The sequence below is a fragment of the Branchiostoma floridae genome, chromosome 18 (assembly GCF_000003815.2).
Source record: "Branchiostoma floridae strain S238N-H82 chromosome 18, Bfl_VNyyK, whole genome shotgun sequence".
NCBI classification, from domain to species: Eukaryota; Metazoa; Chordata; class Leptocardii; order Amphioxiformes; family Branchiostomatidae; genus Branchiostoma; species Branchiostoma floridae.
In genome coordinates, this window is record NC_049996.1 from 5,050,927 (window position 1) to 5,078,099 (window position 27,173).

Here is a 27,173-nt window from a genome sequence, read left to right on the forward strand (position 1 = left end):
GAGTAATAATTACTGACACCAAAACTTGTCACAATATTTTTCATAGGTTAGTGAAACAATAAATACACAGAAATGACAAAATAAGCCAGTAGAAATATGTCTATGAGCAAAACAAAATGGGGTCAAAAATGACCCCATACGGTCAGATTCGTCGTAAAAATGTAACGGTCGGATGAGGGTTAATGAGACAGAGCTGCCCAACATCATGCACCATGTTGTAGAGAACATGATCATCACAGACCAGGTCCGACCTGAGGACAGGGGTGACATCATGAGGGCTTTATTGCTCAAACACAGGTATGGTTTACTGGGGAATGCTGTCATGTAATACTAGTACATTCAAACAACTACTTCCACATGACTACCATCACCTCAAAAACTTGGCTATCATGTACGTACATTGCCTGCTAATTTCTTCAGTTACCAACAAACTTTCTAATGTTTGAAATCAGTCGGGCTGACTAAAAAGGAACTTCTCAGAGTGCTAAAAACATCCATTTATGCAGGCCCATTTACTTTTTGGGTCAGAACTCTGTTAGGGGACCCACTTACAGTAATACAAAATTTGCACTTGAATGAGACCTTCTATTAGATGTTTAGCTTTCAAACCTATATGCAAAAATAACCTAGCACATTTAATTGCAAAGAATGGCTGTATTTGGCTCAAAACGCAAGCAGTTAGCAAATCCCTAGGGCAAGGATTTTAACAATCATATATGGTGAACCCAAAAACAGACTAATGTACGTTTATTGTTGCAAAATGACAATTAAATAATCCTGTTTTTTGTCCTTTCAATCCAGCCATCTGTACCAGAAGAAACGTCACAAGGTCATCCCGTACAACTTCTCGTCAGGAAGCCTGCTGGGTTTCCTCGGGCACCGCGAGGACAGCATGGCGTCCACCAGTCAGTACGGTGGTAGTCCGTCCGCGACGAGTCTGGACACCATGGAGGCAGGGTTAAAGGTCGGTAAACAGGTGGGTAAAGTTAACTACTTGTTCGTGGATGGCCCATTCGTTACCTTTGCCTAAGTAAAATGTTATGTTTTTGGTACCGTTTGTATATCTGTGAAAGCAATACTTAAAAATCGTGGATGGATACCTACTATGTTTGGTAGTTGGGTAAGTTAAAGGTCAAATTACCCAACAACAGTAACCATGTTGGTAAAGTTAGCTGCTTGTTTGTGGACGGCTAATTCATTACATTTGCCAAGAAGGTTGTTTTTACTACTTGAGTGTTTGTGTGTGGACAGCATAACTCGAGAAGACATGGATGGATCTGTATGATATTTGGTAGGTGGGTAGGGGTTGGAAAGATGAAGGTCAAGTTTGATGATGGACCCGTTAGCAGGTTTTTATGGTACATCATTGAAACTTTCATTTTTTATTATCTAATGTGTTCTGTATATGCTATGATTGTGATTTGTTTAGATTCTGAAGAAGATATATGGAAGTGGTGTAGGTTTGGCCCCCCTACTTGTACAAAATGTTGCTGTTGTCTTTAGTTCTTGTTCAAGTTTAACCATTAATTACATCTATCAACGCATCAATTAGTTCTACTTTGAATATGCTCCATCATAAGTTAACTTTTCTTCTGACATTATACATGTAGTAAGCGTTAGCAAGGCCTAGGTCCCAATTCCCAACTCGTGCGCAGCCAGGTAGTTTTAGGAAATGAAAAATGTGATAAGGAAGACAACATAACATAAAGAACTTAAAAAAGATAGTGAGGAGCATAATTCCTTGGTAAACAGTTTCTGTGGTCTTACAAGAGGTGTGTATAACTTTACAATTGTACGTCTTGTGTTTTTCCAGTTCACAGTTCCAGTACCAACAACTCCTACTCTGCACAAGTCCCCGACAGCTAAATCCACCCTCAGCACCAAGAGTACACAGATGGACATCAAGTCTAAGGTCCCTATCCTGAAGAAGATCCCTGAAGACGCGGAGGCCACCACCGTACTGGTGGGAGCAGTGGACTTCCTAGATAAACCAACCATGGCGTTCGTTAGGCTGGCAAGGGTAAGGGAGAGAGTCAAGAAAACGTTCTAAACTTCAGGATATATGAGAATTCTTATACACAACCAAAAATTGAGCTTACTTGTTGACGTTTCGATGTCTGTCAGCAGTCTGGATAAGGAAGCCCACCCCAGTGATGAACCGGGACGAGGGGGGGTACAAGCTGAGCCACGTTTGGGATAGTGTTCTTCTCGCCGCAAAAGCGCCACCTACATCGGCTACATATAGCGGCGAGAAGCAGAACTCCAGTTAGAAGCTCTGAGGAAGATGTCTGACAGACATCGAAACGTCAGCAAGTAAGCTCAATTTTTGGTTGTGTATAAGAACTCTCATATATCCTATGTTCTACCAACCTGATGAAATTATTTTCGGTTCTAAACTTCAACTCGGTTGCAGGTCACATTTGTGTGTTTATACAGACTTGAGATTTATATTAAAATTGTCCTAACTTTGTTGTTGAAGACAAAATTCTAAAGTATTACATAGTTCTTGAAGCATCTTGTGGTAACTGTAAATTGAAGCTTAAACATTTCAGATGGTTCATTTTCCCGTTTTTTTCGATGATGTCTATACCGCAAGTGTACAATGTAACCCTTGTATGTCTACTGTACAACAAATTTGTTTCAACAGAAAAACCTCCTATCGTTTAATAGAATCATCATCATCTTGGCCACATTTCTAGTGTTTTCTACTGAGGCAAACTGTTTATTCCCCTCAGTTTTCTGTTATGCCCCATATGCACATACCAACTACAACCCATCTCTTCAAGGTTCCATTTGATTGTTCTTTCCATGTCATATAATATAACGTGTGCCCACTCTTGTTTCTTCCTCTTAGACACCAAATACAACCATCACAAATGTACAATCAATGGGTCACAGTATTATTAGGTATTATAGGTCCCTAATCTGTTATATCCAGGGAGTAGAGATCGGCACCCTGACTGCAGTCCCCCTCCCTGTCCGCTTCCTGTTCGTGTTGCTGGGACCCACCAGTGGAGCTACAGACTACAACGACATTGGTCGCTCCATATCTACACTCATGGCTAATGAGGTAAGGATGTAGTTACTGTACTTTAAGTTGTTTGTATACCTACATATCAAGCATTCCACCTCATGGCATAACACATCAGGTACAGTGTATGTACTGTTACAGTAGCCGATGCGACTAGCTTTGGTAAGACATATTTACAAGTCATGTACTTGTTATAACAATCGTTGGGGAAACCCCCGTTAGCAATAACAGTTTTTGCCTTTAGATTCCTTTTTAGATTCCTTTCCTCCATGTTTTCTGCATTTCCCTGGCTTCCTTGAAGTCTGGCCTACTGCGCCGGGAGGGAAAGCCATCTTCAAAAACCCCTAAGTACTCCACAACCCGACCAGTTACAAACATATGTCACTGTTCAAACTACTGGGCTGCCATCTCGGAAAGTGTTAAGAGATGTTTTTGTTGTGTTGTGTTATGTTGTCAGTCATTTTTGGTCAAAAGGGACACTCGGAATCACTACCGGTCATCCGGTAGTTCCACACAAAGTCTGGTAAGGAGGGTAAGACCATATTACCATCACAAATGTGGTATCATTGTGTAGTAAGAAGTCAACTGTACATTTACATTGAAGACAATGTCTTTGCAACTTTTCACCACATCTTCCTCTTCCCAGGTCTTCCATGAAGTGGCGTACAGAGCGGACGACCGAAGCGACCTCCTGAGGGGCATTAACGAGTTCCTGGGGGACAGTATCGTGCTGCCCCCTGGCGACTTCGACAGGCGACTGCTGGAGCCAATCGCTAGGCTGCAGAGGAAACGACTGCGGAGGAGGAGACAGAAACTACAAGATGAGGAAGGTAACATAATCTACAGTTGCTTACTCTGGTTTAACCGCCATATGTTATGAACATTTTACCACTGCATAGCACAAATGCAAAATTTTAAGGCATACAATGTATGAGCAACCAGACAGATGCTAAGGTGACGTACTGGCAGAAAGAAAACAGGTGGAAGACAAATGATTAAAAAAATGTGATTATGAATTGCGTTCTATGTACATACGTCCTGGTAGGCACCAGTTGTAGCATACTCATTGTTGAAGTTAACGACCAGTTTGAAATGACATTATTATGATATCATCAAGGATTTGTCCAAAATTTTCGGAGTTATAACCACCAATTTGAAATAACATGAGGATTCGTTTTCACAGTTTTCATTCAAGTTACAATGTCATGTATACTGGAAACAAGTGCAGACACTTACAAACAAACAGATATACACAATGTACAAAATGCACCAAAAATATATTACCATAACTGTGCCTCCCCAGGAGTTCTCAAGAAGAGTGTGTCCAATGAGCCTGAAGACGACCCTCTGAGGAGGACGGGAGAGTGTTTCGGGGGTCTGAAGAGGGACATTCAGAGGAGGTTCCCCTACTACGTCAGCGACTTCGTGGACGGCCTGAACTTCCAGTGCCTCATGGCTTTCTTCTCCATCTTCTTCACCTGTGTGACACCCGTCATCACCTTTGGTGGTTTACTGAGTGAGTTATCCGTCTATTTTACTGTTGTCAAGTGAACAATACTAATCAGCATGAACAATCATCTTTTGGAAAAAAATATATGAATTATGAAGCAATAAACAGTTTAACTGTTCTCCAATTAAAAAATTGGACTCGTTAGAATTTTTTACTGATATACTCAGTCTTCTTCGCCTGTCTGGACGAGTGACTCGTAGCATGTGCAACGTCAGCAATGGGTCAAATGTGGTCGGAAGTTGGTATCGCCCCCCGTCTCGGCTGAGCTGAGAGAATGTTGATGCGCCTTGATGTACAGTTGATGGCCACATTTACTCTCACAAAATACGTAGTCATTTTAACAATTACCCCATATTGCATAATGTCAAAAGTCCAGAAAAGTTTCACCCTCAGGCCAAAGTCCATCTGAAAAATCTGCACATTTACTTTGAATTTCAGATTCAAAAAACAAAAATCAACAACATGGTCTACCAAACAATGAGTAGGACAGAACATAACAGAACAGAAGCTGAAGGCAGTCCTTGAAAAAGCACTGTTATGACTGACACATATTGTTATAATGTTGTTGTTGACAAGACATTGATTGTAAACATGTTTTCCATCAGGCGACAAGACCCATAACCACATCGGAGTGTCGGAGATGATCATCGCTACGGCCATCAGTGGTGGTCTGTTCTCCCTGCTGGCAGGGCAGCCCATCATCATCATCGCAGCTACCGGACCCTTCCTGGTGTACGACCAGAGTTTATACGAGGTGCAGTTTCATTTCTCAATTTTCTTTTAGATATCAAAAATATATTCATCAGACCTCATTTTCATCCTGTTAATCATTCTAGGATATAGGAGAATTCTTTTTACACAACCAGCTGATACTTACATTGCTTACGTTTCGATGTCTCTCAGACACCTTTGTCAGAGCTTCTAACTGGAGTTCTGCTTCTCACCACTATCTTTAGGATTTTGTACCCGCTGGATGTATAAAAAGAATTCTCCTAATATATTCTACCAACCTGATGAAACTATTTTTGGAACTTTTGTTAAGCATTCCATCTTGGCCACATTTTGAGTAAACCATAGTTTCTTTTGGACCAAACTGTTTTCTTGATATTTAGTAAAAGTTAATTTAAAAGTGATATACATTTACCATTCTGTTCTATAATCATTATCATCAGTCTACCTCCTTAACAATGTAGAGCATTGACAAAGTCCATTCTAATGCAGTGCAATAAATCCTAAAAAATACACAACTTTTTATATGTGTAAGAAGCCTACAGAATCTAAATATCATGGACTTGCCCAGGCCTACTTTTTTTAATACTTTGATAAACTGTCTGATAGTAAACAACTGATTGACAGATTTTTCATATATTGTTATAAGAGTCTTTCTTTAACACAGCCAAGACTTAATAGCTAGCTATTGGTAGGATAGACTGTCTTCTACATGTATTATGATATCGTACACGTTTGTTATTTTAGTAAGTGAGGTTATACTCGGTTGTATTTTAATAGTAAAAAATCTTTAAATTTGTTCTGCAGTTTTGTGAAAGCAACGGTATAGAGTTCATGACGTGGCGACTGTGGATCGGCCTGTGGATACTGGTCATCTGTATCATCACTGTCGCTTTCGAGGGGGGCGTCTTCGTCCGCTACGTCACCAGATTCACGGAGGAAGTCTTCGCCTTCCTGATCTCGTTCATCTTCATCTACGAAGTCTTCAAGTTTCTGTCTAAGGTTTGTATTCATTTTGGTAACATTGATTTGATTTGATGTTTTAGCTGTATAGAGAGCTGAAAATGTACTATGTAACGCTAGTTCACCTTTATTCGCAGGGTAACCTATATTTGTTGTGTTTACCCACATGGTATTAAGGGATATCAAGACGACGGACGGAGGTTTCAAGTTGTAATATGTTCAAACAAATGTAGTTTGCAACTATCGTCCGTCGACTTCATATCCCTAAATACCCGTTTTTCTTTAAACAACGGATAAAGGTTACCCAGCATATAAAGGTTAACAAGCGTTACCATTATAGTACACCTAAAGTTGGGACTGTTCACCTAATTTTGGCTGTGTTTTTTAAACTATTTTACTATATATCTGTGAAGGTTTTTTTGGCGTAAAAGCACTTTAATTATGTAGTAGATATATTTATCAATACAAAAATCAATACATGCACATGTACAATATATTCTTCACATGGCCGAATGCCATGATAAATGATACCTTTTCTTTTGTGCCTTGTTGAAAGTTTGATAAATTAGAAAATTGTAGAATTCCAGATACAGGCTTTGAAGAGAAGCAGTTAAAAGTTGTGATAAAGGTTTTGCTAAAATTCTTATTTCATGTTTGATTATGTGTACCCACCAACATCTTTTCCTTGCATCACCATATGAAATTGTTAGGCCTGTTACATACTACATGTATGGCCTGTTGCAATATGTGTTACTCAACTCATCAGGGAAACAATCACAAAGAAGTTTGTTCCATAAAGATACAGGATTCTAGGAAAGACGTTTTCAGCAAGGAACTTCTTCCTGAGATGCAGAATACCTACTAGTAGTATTACGTATACTGGGTATGTTCTTAAGACACTAATCTTTACCCCCACATCTTCTCCATCTCCAGGTGTATCCCAACCTGTACGCAGATCCGGACGGATACGAGGCGAAGGAGACCATCACCGCGCTTATGTCAACCATACTCTGCTTCGGGACGTTCTTCATCGCATACTTCCTTAGAAAGTTTAAGAATAGCAAGTTCCTTAGTCGTAGGGTAAGTCTTCTATGTTAAACTTTGCTGGAAATCTATAATAATTCATTTTGGATGTAGATTACTGTCATGTCCAACACAATAAAAAGTCTTTGTCCATCTTCTGCAACTTTTGATCCAGATTATTCATTGTTGTTCAATGTAGCTGTTATACCAGGGTCATTATTACCTGGTAAAGCACAAAAGTCTATATCAATTAGTCTATGAGTTTGTGGGCTGGAATCGACAATATTGGCAGTAACACACACGGTGTACTGACTTGATCTTTGTGTACTTTTTCGAGATCAGCCAAGATCCCAGATCCCTGCGATGTGGTAGATTTCGGGGTGAAAAACATTCTTGAATCTCTTGTGATTTTTAAAATCGGTGACTGTCTGGCAAATACGGCCAAAGCTTGAAGACTGCAACAGGGGCTTTACAATTAGCAGTTTTATTGACTAATGTAACAGTTGATAAATGATTGTACTTTCAATTGTTTCTACAGGCCAGGAGAGGTTTGGGAGACTTTGGGCTCCTGATTTCCATCGTGGTGATGGTCTGCATCGACTTCTTTTTCCAGGACGATTATACAGAGGTGAAATGTTGTTCCTCTGTTTATGACATTATCATTTTTAATCTTATAACATCATGCGCTGTATGACTTGTTGAATTTTTGTGGTGCATTTTGGATGCACAACATGTTTGTAAGATGAAGGGGGTTGATAGCATAAAATAGAATGCATACAGTATCTACATATTCATATAAGATGATATTTGAACAGTTTAAGTTGATCTTCAAACCGGCTTCTTATGTGACAGTCTCATTTTTGCGTCAATTATGTATAGAGTATGGGTTGCCATACTACCGATACTTCTGGGTTGCACCTAGCCTGGAATCCAGCCGTGTTGTGCTTTGGTCGCCCTGCTTCCTTGCGAACACGTCTGGTGTTCGTTACCATTTGAACGATCGGCCCTTACGTCACTAATGAGGAGAATCATGAATATTCATATTTGTTTCTCTTTGCTGATTGGATGACCCCTGAGAGAAGAACACCAATCGCGAGGCACCATTTCTCACGTGATCTGTTGTTGTGATACTGAGGTCATGCAGATGAAAGTTCGCGGGAAGATAGAAGTAGTGTTCCGTTCGATTACAAACTGTAAACATGATTTTGTGTGTTCGATTTCCACCTATCAGCCAATCAGAAATCGCGCACATAAAGTGTGCGAATATTGAAATGCCGATCGTTCGAATGGTAACGAAGGCCAGTCGTATTGTCAAGAAGCGTACCTCAGGGGAGCGACCAAAGCACAATACGGCTTGATTCCAGGCTAGGTTGCACCAGAGAGTTTACATATTCCAGAATGCAGATATCTTGTTCTTCTGAGTTATTATTAAGATTATAAGAAGTTTCAGCTTAGCTACATTTTGTATCCATGGCTTGGCGATAGCTGAAATTATGTTACAGATGCATACCGCAGTCATAAAACAGTTCCAACTTTGGGTGACTGTACAAAAGTCATAATACATTGTACATGTAGTGTTTTGAGCTATGAGGATCTATGAATATTTTCATCTTTCTATAGAAACTGGAGGTTCCTAACGGCTTCACACCCACGAACACTACGCTGAGAGGCTGGATCATTAATCCCATGGGGAAGGACAAGACAATCCAGGTCTGGGCCATCTTTGCTGCCGTCATCCCTGCATTCCTCGTGTACATCCTCCTCTTCATAGAGATACAGATCACAGAGTAAGTAAAATCTACCATTTTGTAAAAATGTTTCTGAAGGTGAAATGCTCTTAAGTCAAAATCTACCATTTTGTACAATGCTTCTGAAGGTGAAATGCTGTTAAGTCAAAATCTACCATTTTGTAAAATGTTTCTGAAGGTGAAATGCTCTTAAGTCAAAATCTACCATTTTGTAAAATGTTTCTGAAGGTGAAATGCTCTTACGTCAAAATCTACCATTTTGTACAGTGTTTCTGAAGGTGAAATGCTCTTAAGTCAAAATCTACCATTTTGTACAATGTTTCTGAAGGTGAAAATGCTCTTAAACGTACGTAAAAACAGATCTTATAATCAGTCCAGTGGTTGCAGTCCCCAGTCACATTTGGCGAAAATCGACCGGACGACGATTCTGCGCCAATCGCCCGAGCCTCGCTTGTAATGACAACTTTATTGCACAACAATTATACAAGGTACAAAGTATGCCTTATATGTGACAGGGACGGTTTTCAGGTGAAAAATACGCGCAACCCTCTGTCGATCTTAAATATGACCGATTTTCCATCAGTACGCCCAAAGATCGTGGATGATGTGACAGGGGTATTAGGTAATACTATACTTCCTCAGGACAGAGAAGCTGTATAAGTTCAAATCCTGGCTGTTGTCGCTCAACCCACATGCCTTAAGTACCAGAAGGGGGTCACAGTCCTTAGGAAGGGACCTTAACCCGTGGTCCACTGTTCATTGTACTTGTCAAGAAAAGAGCTAAGGGAATTTACCCTGTCCAATCAGGGTCGGACAGGTCCACAAGCCTGATTACCCCGGATGTTACTGTTACAAAATGCAAAACATTTTTGTGCCAGAAGAGAGTTAATTTTCAATGCTTACCAATCCACGGATTCCAGTACATGCCAGAAAAATAACATTTTAATGTTATTCTGTTGAAAGTATCCTTATCAATATTCAACATCCATGTAATATCTCTCACTCATGCCCATGTCCAGCACTGTATTAAAAGCTGCCTGAATCAATGATACATTGTACAACTAGAATACAAGAAACTTTTTGGGAAAATGATGTCGTACACTGCAGAGCCATTCTCTTGTACTATCACATGTCGGTGCACATGTTTCAGTTTGAACAGCTGAAGTTGTTTTGACAAACTTTTATCTAATGATGTAAATCATTATCAGGCTGTAAACGTATAAAATTTTACAGATTGGCCCTTCAAGACCTTATCTTGGAAAAATTTATAGCAGGAAACACCTGACTTTCCCAGAAAGGGGGACAAATTGGGGTTTACAATGAGTGCAAATTTGTGTATACACATGGTACACTGTCATAAATGTGTCAGGGTGAAAAGGGGGTGAAGGTGAATTGGGGTTCGACAAGTTTTGAAACATCCTTCTTGCTCTATATGGGAGTTGGTCATTCCTGTTGGTTCAAACCAACTTTTCACTGGGCCAAAATTCAATAAAAAGATTATAATATAACTGCAGCAAGAGAATATATTATTTTTAAGTTTTAAAATTAGTGTCACAAGAGTTAGGCAATGTAAAAAATATGGCAATATCATTTTTGATAGGACTGGAAACATCACCTGGCGCTTTTTATCTGAAAAATAAAAAGATATCCTTGCTTCAGAAATATAGAATTCATGCCAGTAAAAAGTTAGTTGAGGCCAGTAAACTTTTTATGACGTACATGTACTTTCCCTTTAGAACAAGCAAATTCTTTTTAAAACTAGTCCAACTCCAGGGTGCCTAAACATTTACACAAACCCTATAAGATTCATGACATTTGATACGCAAGAATAACTATGCGAAAACGCACAAACCTTATTGAGTGATTCGTGCAAATCACATAAAGTTCTTAGTACATTTTCGCATAGTGATTCGTGTGATTTTGATAAGGTTTGTGCGTTTTCGCATAGTGATTCCTGCGTATCACATAATGTTCGTACGAATCTCATAGGGTTTGTGCAAATCATGCTTACTAATAGGCACCCCTGAACCAACATATGTCTTGTGTTACTCTTCCTTTCAGGATGATCATCAACAAGAAAGAAAACAACCTTAAGAAGGGATCTGGTTACCACCTGGACCTGTTGTTGATCTGTGGTACCGTGGCTATCAGTGGGTTCTTCGGACTCCCGTGGATGTGCGCGGCGACTGTTAGGTCCGTGTCGCACTTCGAGAGCTTGACGGTGTACAGTGAGACTCACGCGCCCGGTGAGAAACCCAAACTGCTGTCAGTGAAAGAACAGAGACTTACCAACCTTCTGGTGCATATCATGATGGGTAAGTTAACTACAAGTTACATTACTATGATGATGGTAACATAACTGTGTTTTCTCAATTAAAATTCGCACCCCAGTACACAACCCTAATTGGAGAGAAGGCACAGAAAAAAATGTAGGACTAAAACATGAAATGGAACAACTCGAACAAAGGACGCATCTCCTCACGGATTTCGAACAAATGTTGAACCAGCAATTTATGGTGTAACCTTTTCTTTTACACTGGTCATTTTGCATTGGTCAAGGACTTCCATACAATGTCCTTGCTTGAATTTGTAAAGATGATAAGTGTTACAATCATTGTACAATGCATTTTCTCTAATAGATACAGACTTGTGAATTACCCACTGCAAGTTACAATTTTTAAAATCAAATTACTCAAAATCAGTTTTGAAAAATGTGTACATGAAATTCGAAAACAATGTCCTAGTTTTGCATTCTTCCTAGAAGTGTAGCACCACTGTACTTGAGGTACTTTTTTTTACATTTATCCAATGCAATAAACTTAGATAAAGTATGTACCACAACTTTGGCAACAACTTGCAGCATCTTTTAGATTTTTGATACAAATGTATATGTGCCAGTTTTTTATTGGGATTCGAACCCTTATCCCTAGACCTAAAAGAGGATGAATGTAGACTGAAGATGGACTTACTTCTGTCAAAGGGGGAGTTAGTCCCAGAGTAAGTCCAGCCCATTTTGCCATGTTTGAGAACTGTTGGTGATAGTTTTTGTGGACTATATCCAGAGTGAGAAGGACCAATTTAGGCAATACATTTGTAAGTCCATCTTCAGTCCTCCCTGAGTGACTCCATTTTCAGACCATTGGACTTACTGTGGGTGAAAAGAGGACTATGGTCCATAGTAAGTCGTTCATAAGTCCATAGTTTGCAAGGGCGTAGTACAATCATCAATCCTCACCACAGCTACAAACCCAGACTACAACCTCTTGACAGCCATCCGCCGGAGAAGACTCCGGTACCTGGGCCACATTCTCCGCATGGACCCGTCCAGACTGCTCAGGCAAACCCTGAAGGCATATTTGAGCGGAGGCGAAAACCCGCCTGAAGGTTCCTTGCTGATGGATTGCGAACACTCGTCCTTCGAACAGTTAGCTAGACAAGCTAGTAACAGACGGCTGTGGACTGCTAGTATTAATAAGTTAAAGTGATTCTATATTATAGTTTGTAGACATGTAGCATAAGGCCAAGGGTCTGTAAAATGTAAAACATACATACAATCCTAACCACAAGACATTCTTGCTACCCTGTACAGGAATAACAGTGACTCTCCAGCCTGTCCTGCGTAGAATCCCGCTGGCCGTGCTGTTCGGAGTGTTCCTGTACCTGGGGATCACGTCCCTCGCTGCTACACAGATCTTTGAGAGGATCGGCCTCATGTTCATGCCTCCTAAACACTACCCCAGCAGTGTGCGCTATATCAGAAAGGTAGGCAACGAGTTTAAGTCATGCCTTTATTTCAGGACTGTTACATAATACTGGCCTGGGGGGTATAGGGACACTTTTCTGATGAACACAATCAGAGCTACCCAAGAATAAACCTCTGTTGACAGCACTGTTGTTAACAGTTTCTGTTTTCTACTTTGAAATCCTGTCATACCATTTCAGAGGGTTGAGGTCAAATTTTTTTAGGGTGCATATTCAAAATTGTCTGTAACCCCATAGAAAGCTCGCACCTGCAATGCTCATCTAGTAGCAGCTATAGGAATGTACATACATTTTTAACATTTTGTATCAAGATAAACTTTCCCCCAACCTCTATCGTTTAGTCCACTTAGTGAAAACAAATTTAAAGAAGATCGACTGTTACATCTATGTTTGCCGTCATCCAGATTTTGTACATTTTTGAATATCCCATCTTTGACTCGATTGTCAAGTAAACTCATGTTGCTATTCCAACGTTTATTTGTATTTGTTTGTTTGTTCTTTACTCCAGGTGAAAACGAGGAAGATCCACATCTTCACAGTGATCCAGCTGGTGTTTATCACTCTCCTGTGGATTGTGAAGTCGACCCAGGCCGCCCTGGCCTTCCCCTTCCTGCTGATCCTGCTCATTCCCTTCAGGAACCATGTCATGAATAAGTTCTACACTGAGACAGAGATGGAGGCAGTAAGTTCACCTCTCAACTTTAACCTTTAAACTTTTAATCAGTCAAGCAACCTTTGTTCATTGTTTTAATTTCTCATTACAGTTGCCTCTTTAGATTCATTAATTGCTAGTCTAATTGAGTCAGTAGAAGTAAAAGTCTTAAATTTCTCTTTAAAATCATTGAGTCCTTATATCACAACTTCTCCCACACAGTGATTAAAAAGATCTTTAGCATGCATACATGTACATGTACGCGTATGTAACATCTTTACATTATTCATTAACAACTTTTTTATTTTCAAATAAAAAACTTTTTATTTTCAAATCTAGTTTCAAAACCTTTAATCTGTCTTACATTAGATTCAGCGTTTTTTTTCCAGTTTGGTCAGTGCAAGGCCATTGACCACTTCTAGACACTAACCTATGCTCACTGTAGCAGCATCTTAACCCTATTCAGACCGGGGGGGGGGGGGGGGGGGCTTTTGAGGCCCGCGCTAACTTCGATGTCCTATAACGCCAGAGCGGCTTACGCTAGAGCCACCAAATTTGATGAGTTTTCCTGAAATATTGTTAGCAACAATTCCACGAAGTTTGAAAAATTTTCCATTTTTTCTTGTTGCCATGGCAACCGTTTGTTGACAGGCAGTTTTGCCAAAAATCACTATTTTTGGTTCTAACAATGTATTTTTCACATTTATTTGCTATATTACTGCGATTTTATTACATAAATAAAATCTTATATTATTCAGCATATCTTTCATAATTATATATGCATAAATTATGCTAATTTGATGACGTCATCAGCTCAAAATCCAAGATGGCGGACCGAATGGCCAGATCAAGAATAACACGCTAATTCTCCCTTAAAATTTGTAACTACCTGGTATTTTTTTCATCAAAAACCATATAAATGAATGAATTTAGTCTATACTCATTGCCCTTTGTGATTATTTGTTGCAAAAAAAGTATTTCAAAAAATTCACGGTGGTGGATATAATATGGCGGAGCCCAACTCGTATCTTAGATGTGCATGACGTCATTTTATGACGTCATATTGACGTCATTGATGTTGCTATTGACAACGCAAGGCGTAACAAATATTATTATTATGTTATCTGCACTTGTTTTTACATTTTTGAAGCATAACTTGAAGTTTTCTGAGAATACCCTTTTTTCATGGGTTTGGCCAATATAATCAAATTGATTACGTCATAATTACGTCATCTTACGTCAACGTAACGTCAAACGTCACATAACTGTCAGATATTACGTCGACATTATGTCCTAAAAATTTGGTGGCCTTACGGTACGTCGTTCAAGAGTTATAGGACTTAGAAGTGGAGGGCCTCAAAAGCCCCTCCCCCCCCCCCCCCGTCCAGGGATGACCAAAAAAGCCCGGTCTGAATAGGGTTAATATATTTTATAACATAGCAGGCCTTTTATGCTCGAGTTAACTTGTTCTTTTAACAGTCTTTCAAACATATAATGCTATAACAAGCACTTACATGTACTTTGTGCATGTACATGTATATGTAGCCTGGAATCCAGCCGTGCTGTGCTCTGGTCGCTCCGCTTCCTGCCAACACAAGAAGCGTACTTCAGGGGAGCGACCAAAGCACAATACGGCTGGATTACAGGCTAATGTATATGTACATGTATGTGCCTAAAGCTAGGAGTACATGTACGATCTATTTTGTAGCTAGTTGTACAAGCTATTTAGCGGGAAGTACAATCTAGTCAGGATCTAGATTTAACAGCTTGTTTTGTATTGATTTGTAGTGCCATCAAACGGGAAGCACAGGACCTTGTAACATATGACATTTTTTGCTAGGCCTGTATACACTGTAGATCACGCATGTCTAACATTTAATGTTGAACCATCTCTAGCTGGACAACCCCACCTCTAGAGTGGACCCAGATAGAGAAGATGATGACTTTGATGGGTGACAGGAATCACTTTAATGTTAAAGTATGGCATGGGGTATACAATGTGCTTGTCCATGTTCGCAGTATCTGCTCGCTAAACCTTGTTTTTTTTTCATTGCTTTATCAACGTGTTTGTTTTTGTGGTAGTGTCGATTGCTTCTAACAGAAAATATACATGTAACAACTGACAGCTTTTCTTTCTTTTGGAATCCAACATATTGCATTTAGTTATATGCTGCCAAAGTAACCCTTTGATGGTCTGAAAGTAGTTCTTTGTCACTTTAGACTTAAGTTGTAGAATTGCAATTAGAAAAAAAACAGGGAATTAAAATTAGAATATGTTGCAATTTTTTTGACAAATAGTATTAGGTAAAATAATGCTTTATTAAATATACAGGATAAACATTAACTAATTCTCAAATCATGTTTTACATTTAATAATACCAGTAGCCAAAACCTGAAATTCAGCTCTTAAAAGTCTTGATTGTAACAGCACACAATGGGTTGTAAAATTTAAATTTTCTTCAATGAAATGTGGCCGTGACTTGCTAACACATTCATTCCTGTGCTTTTCATTTTCAATTGCACCATCTCCCAATCTCCAAGCAAAAGATATTCCCCAAATACAATAATTATTATGCACTAAGCTTATAGGTTTCTGTTGAGTTTGTGAATGATCAAAGAACTCTACATATAGAATGGCTGCTGCCCTGTATATGACTAGTGCTAAAAAGTGCGTTTGATTTTAAAACTAACTAGCCTGGTGTTAAGGTTAACCAAGACTGACCTCAGCTAACAGTTGTAGTGTCATTGAGTGTTTTACTAACTTTAAGTACATTTTCAACCCATTCCTTCATAACAATTTCTAATAGAGTTTTTTTGTTAATTGCAGTTTTATGAAATACTAAATGATTCATCTATTGTTTGAAGTTCTTTAAAGTTGGGCTGTCATTTGGTAGTCTGTTTTTAAATATCTTTTGCTGTTGTCATAACTGTATGATTGTTTAATACACGTATGTCATGTCGCATATGCATGGCTTGCCTTGCTATTGTAACTGTTTTGAAGTTTAGTTGTCATTTGGGAGACAAACGTAACATACCTAAACATACAAACATGACCAGTGTTTTTAAGATCTAAACAGCAAAATTTATGATCATAGTGATTTACACTTTAAAATTATATTATATTTTGGATAATGAAACAAAATGGTAAGTACCAGCAGAGGACGACAGAGTCTGACACCAAAAAGTGGTCATTGAGCATTTTGAGAATGATGCAGTGAAACACTTGCATCAACTGCATTTAGCACATATGTTTTTCATTTCCTTCTAAGCAAAATTTGAAAGAGACACCCCTATAAAGTACTCAATATTAAAGTTGACACTCATTGACAAGCAACTGAACAAGTGTTGAGGATGGTCAGACATTTTAGACAGTGATGAAAGTTAACAAATGTTGTCTGAAACATCTATTTTAAAAAATCTATCAGTTGCTTGTCGAATGAGTAACTTGTGTATCACGTATGTTATGACCTGGATGTCTAACCTTCATTGGTGTAACAAACTAAGATGTTTATGTTTCTTCTTTTCCAGCTGGATGCTGAGAGTGATGGAGAGGATGATGATGAAGACGTGGATGCATATGACACTGCACGTCTGCCATTCTAAACAACCAATCACAACCCTGGATCTTCTCCTTCCAACCAATCATAAGTAAGAATACCAACTGCATATGACTGTGTTTGTGCACCCTAAAGAAACCAATCACAAGCCTAGATTTTCCAATGTCAGCCAATCATATGTCAGAGCACCAACTGCAGGTTTTTAACACCATGTTCTAAACAGCCAATCACAAGCCTGGATATTCTAGCCAATCATATGCAAGAACACCAAATGCAGCTTCTTTGTGATTGGTTGATAGTAGTCTTTAGTTTATTTGTGTTTGAGACAGTTTGAGATGCATTGTTTTATCAATTTGAAATTGAATTTTGCTCATGAGAAATAAGAATATATCTAAATATATGCAAGTAAAAGTGTTCTGAGAATGCATTTTGTAAATAAAATTCCCCATAGCAATTTGATGACGCCTACATTGTACATTTGTAGCTAAAAAAAGTTGAATATGTCATTAGGAAATTAAGAACTGAAAGATATTCTTAGCTAAAAAAAACTCCTTGCTTAGATGTGTTTTATGAAATTCAACACACGATTGTACAATGTACATTTTTTCCCACCAAAGCAATTTAATGCAGCCAATCTTCATTTGAAAAGAATTTAAAAGAAAAGTTTCTAATAGTATGTGAAGTTATAATTAGTATACAACTTTGCCATGTATGACAATGTGCATCATTTACACAAGGAAAAAATAGAAGATTCTAGCAAAACATTTGGTGCACTGACTAAAACACAATGACATAGAATTTAATTATATATCCATGTACATGTAATAGATATTTTTATCGTGCAATTGGAACGAAAATTTACCAATGAGTATTGTGCCATATATGCACAAATGTTAATGTTGCAGTGGCCAATAGTTAGTATATAGACAGGATAAACTGAAAATTGAAGACTGGATTTTCAAGAATTAACTGACAGTGTGTGTAAAATGTAACACTCAGGGTTTCTGAGCATTGTTACTCGTTTTAGGAAACAGAAGTTTCATGTGACTGATTAAATAGTTGAATCTTAGGGAGCTACAGATTCTGAAATACATATATTAGTTAGGTCATACTGTAAAAGCCAGGATTTTGAAGAATAATGTGTGTATAATGTAACGTTCAGGGTTTCAGAGCAGTGTTGTTGGTTTTAGTAAAAAGAGATTTCATGTATTACTAACTGATTGAATTGTTAAAGCTAGTAGCTCCGAAAATGTCCTTTAGTTAGACCATACTGATATGATTATATAAATGACATCCTTTGGGTATTCTGAAACAAATGCGAGTGTGAAAAGAAAAGTCTGAGGGAAAAAGAAATACCATCAGTATGAAATGTTGAGAGCAAATTGCCGAGTATACCAAACGATAAATTGTTTTTTTTTTTTTTATCTTTCACATCTTCTTTGACTTTGGTATTCTAGAACTCTCATATTTTAGCCATTTTCAGATTTGGGGGACAATTTTGGTCATTTGCAGCTTTTTAGTATAATTTACATTTATATGGTTGCAAACTTTGCGGGTGGGGGCAAAAATTGACACCAATATATATAATATGCAGATGTCATCCATATAATCAAGTACTAGTAGATAATAAGAAAATGACTACAAGTCAGACTTCTAGTATTTGTATCACGTAACCACAGAATATGCCAGATAATAAATTTTGAAAACTAGACATTCCAAGATTATCAAGAAAGAGATTAGATTGCTTAAATTTTTTTATACATTTTGTATATCCTGTACTCTACAAGAGCCATATACTAAATTTAAACCAAATTAAACAAGGAAACAACTAGGGGGGTTGCAGTTTATGCATAATATGAATATATAATACACAGTGTAGGGAGCTCCATAGCCCTACTTAGTATATATGTACATGTAGTAAAGGTTAAGATACTGCCATACCCTTAAGTGTATGGAACTCTTAGTAGGTTTTCAGTCCACTAGGGAAGTACATGACAGTATATTGTTAGTAACACGTTTAGCATGTGAAAAACTCCACCAAACTTTTACTAGCTTCTGCAAATCGCAAAACTTTTGCAGTGGTTTCTTTTACACCCATTAAGAACAGAATGGGGGGGGGGGACCTAAAGACATTAGATAGAACTCTGGACACCAAAATTGATTATTACAGATTATTAAAAAAGAACATTGCAATGTGGAAACAACAATAGACCTATATCATAGCCCTGCCCACCTATGTCAAAAACAAATATGCAAATTTTAAATTGTTGGACATGTAGCCAGCCTCTCATTGGTCAATCCAATAATTGCGAGTCTCTTATTGGTTGAACTGCTAATTGTGATGGACAGATGGTGTAGTCTGTGTTTTTGTATGCAGAACTGTAACTTTGATGTTTATACAATAATACAGAAAAATGTTTAATCCAGAAGAAAAGGAAGTGATGTGCACTTGGCTAGAATGCTGCTATATGTGAAATGAAGAAGAAATTAAATGAATGTTGTACCCTTTGACTAGGGCTGTCTCCAGGACCTGTCTATCTGTCCCTTGACAAAAAATCTTGTTTTATAGAGAAAAAATTGTTTCTGAAAAAGATTTAATGACAGAAAAACATTTTTTTTGTAACCCTAAAATTACAGATCGACAAACAGAAACAAATTACATGCATGGGCTTCCAAATTCCAATTAAATCAAATTTTGCATTTTCCCTTACTATACCCCAACTGTTAATAATGGTTGGTGCCTTAAGCCTACAATATGGAATTTTTAAGCTGGAGACAGTCCTGATTGGAACAGAGAATTTATAGAGAATATACTGTTTGATCAAAGCCACACGTACTTGTAGTACTCAGTCTTTTAGATGTACATAATGTGTTAACCAGATTGATTGTAATTGTTATAAAATGTCTAATTGTGCCTACAATGCCCTACATGTATATATGAGATATGCGCAAATCTCCGGATGAAATGGCCAGTGACAGTCTTGGTAAAGAAGCCATAATTGCTTTCTGTCATTAAGCTAGTAGAACATGTTAACTGTTGTCTTACGTACTTAAATATCACCTTTATGGAACAGAACTATTGTAACTTCTGTTCCTGGTCTTTGATATACAGTGAAATCTGTACAAGTGACAACCTCTGCATAAGGACCACATGGTTATGGATACATATGAATGAATACAGTCAAACCTGTACATAAGGACCACCTGACCATTGATATACAGTCAAACCTGTACAACACCTCTACATAAGAGCCACCATACATCTACAGTCAAACCTGTACAAGTGACCAACTCTACATGTATTTTGGTGGTTCCAATTTGCATTGACACAAGCATTACTAATCCTGTCTATAGTGACCACCTGTCCAAATAGACCAGATTTTGAATGGTCCCCTGAGTGGTCTTCTTAGGCAATTTTGACTGCATGTTCTTGGAATTACTTGGGAAACTTTGTTAAAAAAAGATGAGCAATTGAAGAAGTAATAAGTTTATTGTGATTATGTCAATCAATACTCTACCAAGTATTGTATTGGTCACTTTGTATTGAATGCTGTTTTGGACATGTGTGTAATTCATATCATTATTTATATGTATAATCTTTGAATACGTCGCTAGTGCTCTGCAAAGCAGTGTGCCATAGTTGCTTTAGCGCAAGCAAATTTCAAGATCTTTTTCTCTCTGCATCTTTTGAATGAAAAAAACAGCACACTTGTTTTAACATTTTTACATCAAAATATGAATGTATTATTTGTCGTTTGTGATGTTTTTGTGAGAGTGGAATGTAAATTGTGCCCTGTGGTACTGATATATGTACATGCTTTGATTCTTGGCTGCATGGAAAAGAATAACCCGCAGCCGTAGTGCCAAGTTTCACCTATTTTTGTATCGCACCATCAGCCAAAAATAAAGCAGTGCTTTGAGTAACGTTTATTTGGCTTGTTTAAGTGTTTCTATGCGACTGTGTGTATCTGTGTATGTCTGTCTGTGTGTGTGTGAATGTGAGTGTGTGTTTATGTGTATGTGTGTATATGTGTGTGTGTGTGTGTGTGTGTGTGTAATTTTGTGTGACACTGTGTATGTGGGTGTGGGTGTGGTTCGGTTGGTTTTGCTTGTAATGCACTGCAGTATTTTGTGCCAAAAGGGACGAAGTCTGCTCATCTCTTGTGCTGTTTTTCAAGGGCCAGGAAATTATACAAGTCATGTACTGATTCTTGAACTGTACATTGGAAGCTTGAAAACTGAAGCGCCCTAAATCTATGACCAGAAAAGCTCAAATCTAACCGCTCCTACAAACCACAATAGTAAAACAAGTCTTAGAACTAACTAGAGTTCATTGAACACATCCCTTCGCCAAATAATCATGCCTTTCTCAATACTTTAAGGTCTTTTTTCATGTATTACTAAAGAGTACCTACCCCAATAGCAAATGACTGCATGGACGTGTGTTCCTCACAAACAATGCTACCAATGCTACCAAAGATAACCTTCTTGGTGAACTGGTGACAATGGAATTATGTACACTGTTCTGATACTTTCTAGCGCAACTTTTATAGTGCTTTGTAAAAATCATGTAGTCTCTACCAGACTCCCGCCTGGCCTAATAGTATTGATGATAGGGGGCCTTGGACTGTGACCAAAGATGACCTGGTATCGTCCCTGGTCAATCAGAATTTCATGCTTGTCAAGGGGATTTTCACAGTGTTAGGGCGTCCAGGTCACAAGGCTCCTCAGGCAAAACATATGACAATCAGCAGTGTCCTTAAATATAGGTCAAAATGAGATGCATCTGTATATAGAAAACACTGTTTATTTCTGTTAATTGGACAACTTTTCCTTAGTAATTGTATCAAATAGATGTTGATAATCAACCAAAGTACCTAGCTACCAAAAACAAAGAATATTCATCAATCCCCTCTGCAGATATCCTTCTTAAAAGCTACGAACTATAAGACCCACTGCAGTTCTAAACAAGCTGCTGGGGGGGGGGGGGACAAAATTACACCATTTACTACTAGTCCCAACAGCTATCCACCACTTAAAAATCATGAACCTGGCACTTATGGAAAATTTAGGCGTAAACTTTGACGTTCATTTGCAGTACCAAAACAAGTCGCCAGGAGGCCCATTATCGAATTTGACCTTCCTTTCTGTGTCCTCTACCTATCAACCAAATATCATTAACATCCGTCAGTAACATCTTGAGTTATCTTGCATACAGACAAACGCACTTACATACAAAGACAGCTACAGCACCACACGTAAATGCTAGCTAAACCATTGTTGCACTTGACAATCCTTCCCACAATCGCAACACACCTACCAAATATGGTGGAAATCGCCCAGCTGCATTTTGACTTATGCTTCCCAAAACAAACCGCAAAAGACATACCAAGCTCACTGCTGTACCGTAGGAAAACGCCAGGTTAACCGTTTTAGAACTAGGCATGCCTTTCGACAACTGCTACACACCTGCAAAAAAATCAAAAAGTTCCATCCACGATTTCTCGAGTTATATGCTGTTGACCTACATACAGACCAAAGTCGAAAAAACATATTCTATCGCCCTTGGCGAAGAGAAAAATACAATCACTAAAACCAAGGAGCATTTATCAGATAAAAGCTCCTTGCTAAAACGCATCTCTGATTAATTCTTGATGTTTTGGTGGTCTAAAATAGCCTAAGGTACAAAAACAAGAGTAGGAAAGACCTGGACTAAAAACCCTAGCTCCTACCAGGCTCCGTGGATCGGTGGTCTAATTGTAGAAATTGGACGAATAGATCGAGTCAATACACGACTTGCACACTTCCCCAAATTCACAGTGCCAGGGATTACAACGGATGTAGTGACCCGTGAGGTCATCGGGGGAAACCAACCAATACAATGGTTACGTCTGGCTACTTTATTCTACAGTGAGATACTATAAATGCAGAAATGTTCGCGGTGGTTTTCCGTTCGCGGTTTTCGCGGTGGCCACTTCACCGCGAATATGAGGCTACAAACTTTGGCTCTACCGCGAACTTAAAACCACCGCAAACACTCCACTTTCTCACTGACACGAACTGAAATTCATGTCTTAGTTTTTGTAGTGATACCAAACTCATTATTATGTAAAAAAGAGAATCGTGTTCACGACCGAGAAAATCCGCAACAACACGAAGAACTAGAAGGTTCATATTAATTCTTATCATTTCTTTGTCTTATTAAGACATACCCTCGTAACAAACCTATCCACTCAGGCGTTTCTTAGTTAACTTGTACACATACTTTGAAAGGACATAAAACAGCAGTCACTACAAAACTTCCATTTTTCAATTGAAATTATCGTAAAAAGAAGTTCAGCTAGGAAAAAATCTATAATGTACAGTAAGCATTGGTTACGGATCAGCATAATACACACGGTCAATAACCAGATCGAATTTGTACGAAACGGTAAATTTGATGGTGTAGTTATAAATTTGATAAATAGTGGTAAATTTGATGTATACCCCTTCTCAAATGGATGAAACACGCCCTATTATTGGTGGTTATATACCACATCACAATTTTTGGGTCTTTAAAGATTAAAAGATGTTGTGCCGTACATGGACACCCCAAAATGTGTTACGTAAATCACTGCATCGCAACTATGTCCTTTAAAGTCCAGACAGTAACTTTTAAAATATAATCTAGTGGTGTTGGCATTTTGGCAACTCTGACCCTTTGAGTTACTTCCTGTCAATCTATATACATCATGTTACAACAGATAGATACACCGTACAACGATTTTATTTTAAAAATCTAGATGCTGTGTCTATAATTCAGAGACCACTTTCAACGTTCTACTGCTGTACAATGAAGTATTTACACTTTTTTTCGGCAACTCTGACCTTTTGAGACACTTCCTGTCAATCTACATACATCGTGATACAGCAGATAGATACACCATACATAGAATTTAAAACAAAAATAGATGCTGTGTCTATAATTCAGGGACTATTTTCAACGATCTACTGCTGTACAATAAAGTGTTAACTCTTTTTCGGCAACTCCGACCTTTTGAGACACTTCCTGTCAATCTACATACATCGTGATACAGCAGATAGATACACCATACATAGAATTTAAAACAAAAATAGATGCTGTGTCTATAATTCAGGACTATTTTCAACGATCTGCTGCTGTACAATAAAGTGTTAACTCTTTTTCGGCAACTCTGACCTTTTGAGACACTTCCTGTCAATCTACATACATCGTGATACAACAGATAGATACACCATACATAGAATTTTAGAAAAATAGATGCTGTGTCTATAATTTAGGGACCATTTTCAACGTTCTTACTACTGCTGTACAATGAAGTATTAACTCTTTTTTCGGCAACTCTTACCTTTTGGGTCACTTCCTGTCAATCTATATAGATTATGTTACAACAGATAGATACAACATACAAAGAAATTTGAAACAAATATAGATGCTGTGCGTATAATTCACAGACCATTTTCAACGTTCTACTGCTGTACTATCAAGTCTTTTTTTGCAACTTTGACCTTTTGAGTCACTTCCTGTCAATCTAGATACGTCGTGTTACAACAGATGTAAATACACCGTACATAGAGATTTGTAAAAATCTAGTTGCTGCGTCTATAATGGAGAGACCATTTTCAACGTTCTACTGTTGTACAATCAAGTATTCACACCAACATGATTTTATGTACTAATTGGAAGCAAAGGTGCAGGGTTATCAATGTAAAAAGGGATACAGAATTTTGGGAGATTACGAACCAATTTAAATGATTAAGTCACGTTGTCTCTATTAGGCCAACACCTTAATATAATATATTACTGATTACACTTAAAAGTTCTCTTACCTCCATTTACCCTTCATGAATCTTTGCTCGCCAAGTCTATCGTGGTCTCCTTCCATATATCATTTTCTAAGGCATAACTTCTGACACAAAGCACACCACATACACACCTCAGGCTTGCATCGACATTGCGCAACCACCATCGTATAACACTATTATGCCATAGTCATACTCCACCTGACTAAATCAAGTACAAACATCCCCTATACATCGTCTAGAGAAAATTATTCATAGTATTTCATTGTCTTCCAAAAACACTCTCACATACTAAATAGTAGATCTTGCTGACAGACATTGCCTGGACATACAAAGAGTAGTCCTTACAACATTTACTATGCAATGCTTTATATTAAATTTGTATACCACAAAGTATGATGAAAGACTTGTCTTGACTAATCATAAAAGTACATGTATCTGTCACACACGTTCCGTGCATGCTTTCTCAACCGTCAGCCTTAGTTTCTGTGGACCCCCCCCCCCACCAAAAAAACAGCAATCAGAGAACAGCCCTTTTAGTTTTCAAAAGGAATCCCGCAAATATGGGTTAGCTCATTAATATTTATAAGCAGGGTGGTAAGGAACTAAGGGTGACGGTTGAAAAAGCAGTGTACATCCAGACAGGCGGTTTCTCCTTTGGATGTCCCTGCGTAGGAGGAGGATTTAAGCTAAAGGCTTTTGACAAATGAACCTGTGTCTGAGAGTACATACACGATCATTCCACGTAGGAAAATCGGCACGACCAGTAAAGTAGTAATACACACACCAATGCTACAAACCACGGTTATCCGGCTGTCCTGCGTTCCATCCCTGTTAAGAAATAAGGAATCAGTTTAGGGTTACTACAAATTTTCTTCCAACAGTGACTGTTTAAAAGGTAAAGTACATAACTTCAAACTTGCTATGTATGACAGCACATCTTGATCACCAAGTATGACCCAGTCTTGATCTCGCCAGAGAACACGAGACTAGCTCAGGCTTGCATACATCATCTGCCCCATCCCCCGCCTGCTTGCGGAGAAGGGGTATGTAGGACCTGGGCAGCTCCCAACCTTCAACCCTCAGGGGGCAGATTATCTACGCGTACGCGCAAGCCTGAGATCCAGACTGGGTCATTCTCCGTGATCAAGATGTGCAGCCAGACATCGAAAATATGGAGGTAGGTACTTTACCTTTTAAACAGTCACTGTTGGAAAATAATTGGTAGTAACTGTATATATACGTGACTGATGAACCTCTCCAATGGGAAACCGTTTAGTATTTTAGATTTACTGTAATATATATATATATATATATATATATATATATATATATATATACATAGTGCCCGGATAATCTATAGAAAACAAATCTAGAAATGACAAAAGCATTAAACAACTGCAACAGTAAATTTATACAATGAAAAAAATTAGAAAAATACTTTATATTAAGATTGTTCGAACACTTTTGGTTGCACCGTTATTGCTTTAATTATCTCTTAATTGCATATCAAATCAAAATCAAATTTAAGATTTCGGCATATGATCTAGTTTAGTATTCAGAAAAGATGCAATTCGATAACCATAAACATTTCAATCAAAATCAGCATTTTTTTACGAAGTATGATTGAGGCATGATCATATCGACGTACTTTATAATCATTTAAGATGCATCCATCTTCCCATCGCCAACGCCTCTTTTGAAAAAGAGAAACGAACTTGTTCTTCAGACCGATCCAATGTGCGAGGTTTCGACCTTCCTTGTGGACAAGATTTCTCAAGGCGTGATCCAACTCTTCTGTTTTCGGCATGGCCAGTCTCGCACCCTCCCTCAAGCAAGCTTTCCTGGCGCTCGAGTAGGGCATTTCTTGAGAGCTGAGTCTGAGGCAGGTCCCGGCTAGGAGTTTGTACCCGACTTGGCAGCTGCCAGTCACTGCAGATGCAACGAAATTTTTGTAAAGAAACCCTCTGTATGATTTAGACAAATCCATAAATTGAATATTGAAACAGGCCTAGGCAGATACTTCGGTAAGTTTCTGTCCATTCTGCCCAAAGCATATTGAAGATGAACTAGAGTTCCACGACCCCATACCTTCGCCAAACAATCCTAACCTTTACAACTGCACTGTATTAAAAGTGTTTGTCATTAATAATGCAAATAAGGTTCTCATTTGCATAAATTATATTACTTCATTATCTCCTCCATCAGACATACACAATCTATGTTAGGAAAAAGGCCTTTATCCTATTTTTTGATAATTTATGCAAACGAGGACCTTATTTGCATACTTAATATTCAACGATATTTACTTGTACGTAACATAAAAATAGGCCCAAGTAGGCCAACAGTAGGCCCAAGTAAGTAAGTAAGTAACATA

General features: G+C 38.2%; 2 protein-coding genes across 2 annotated transcripts in view; both read left to right on the forward strand.

The window, feature by feature from the left end:
- Positions 1–20,899, forward strand: part of LOC118405285 (band 3 anion transport protein-like) — a 32,475-nt gene extending 11,576 nt beyond the window's left edge. Inside the window, exons 9-23 of the mRNA XM_035804705.1 lie at positions 180–297; positions 802–976; positions 1,814–2,020; positions 2,939–3,070; positions 3,678–3,861; positions 4,335–4,547; positions 5,147–5,295; positions 6,078–6,272; positions 7,167–7,313; positions 7,795–7,884; positions 8,877–9,043; positions 11,066–11,319; positions 12,594–12,766; positions 13,275–13,448; positions 16,947–20,899. Of these exons, the coding sequence (XP_035660598.1) occupies positions 180–297; positions 802–976; positions 1,814–2,020; positions 2,939–3,070; positions 3,678–3,861; positions 4,335–4,547; positions 5,147–5,295; positions 6,078–6,272; positions 7,167–7,313; positions 7,795–7,884; positions 8,877–9,043; positions 11,066–11,319; positions 12,594–12,766; positions 13,275–13,448; positions 16,947–17,021 (2,453 nt within the window). The 3' untranslated portion in view covers positions 17,022–20,899. The remainder of the gene's footprint in view (positions 1–179; positions 298–801; positions 977–1,813; positions 2,021–2,938; positions 3,071–3,677; positions 3,862–4,334; positions 4,548–5,146; positions 5,296–6,077; positions 6,273–7,166; positions 7,314–7,794; positions 7,885–8,876; positions 9,044–11,065; positions 11,320–12,593; positions 12,767–13,274; positions 13,449–16,946) is intronic.
- Positions 173–17,021, forward strand: LOC118406013 (anion exchange protein 2-like). The gene is made up of 16 exons (XM_035805868.1): positions 173–297; positions 802–976; positions 1,814–2,020; positions 2,939–3,070; positions 3,678–3,861; positions 4,335–4,547; positions 5,147–5,295; positions 6,078–6,272; positions 7,167–7,313; positions 7,795–7,884; positions 8,877–9,043; positions 11,066–11,319; positions 12,245–12,388; positions 12,594–12,766; positions 13,275–13,448; positions 16,947–17,021. Exons 1-16 carry the CDS (start codon positions 173–175, stop codon positions 17,019–17,021), a joined length of 2,604 nt encoding a protein of 867 aa, XP_035661761.1.
- Positions 20,900–27,173: the final 6,274 nt, after the last annotated feature.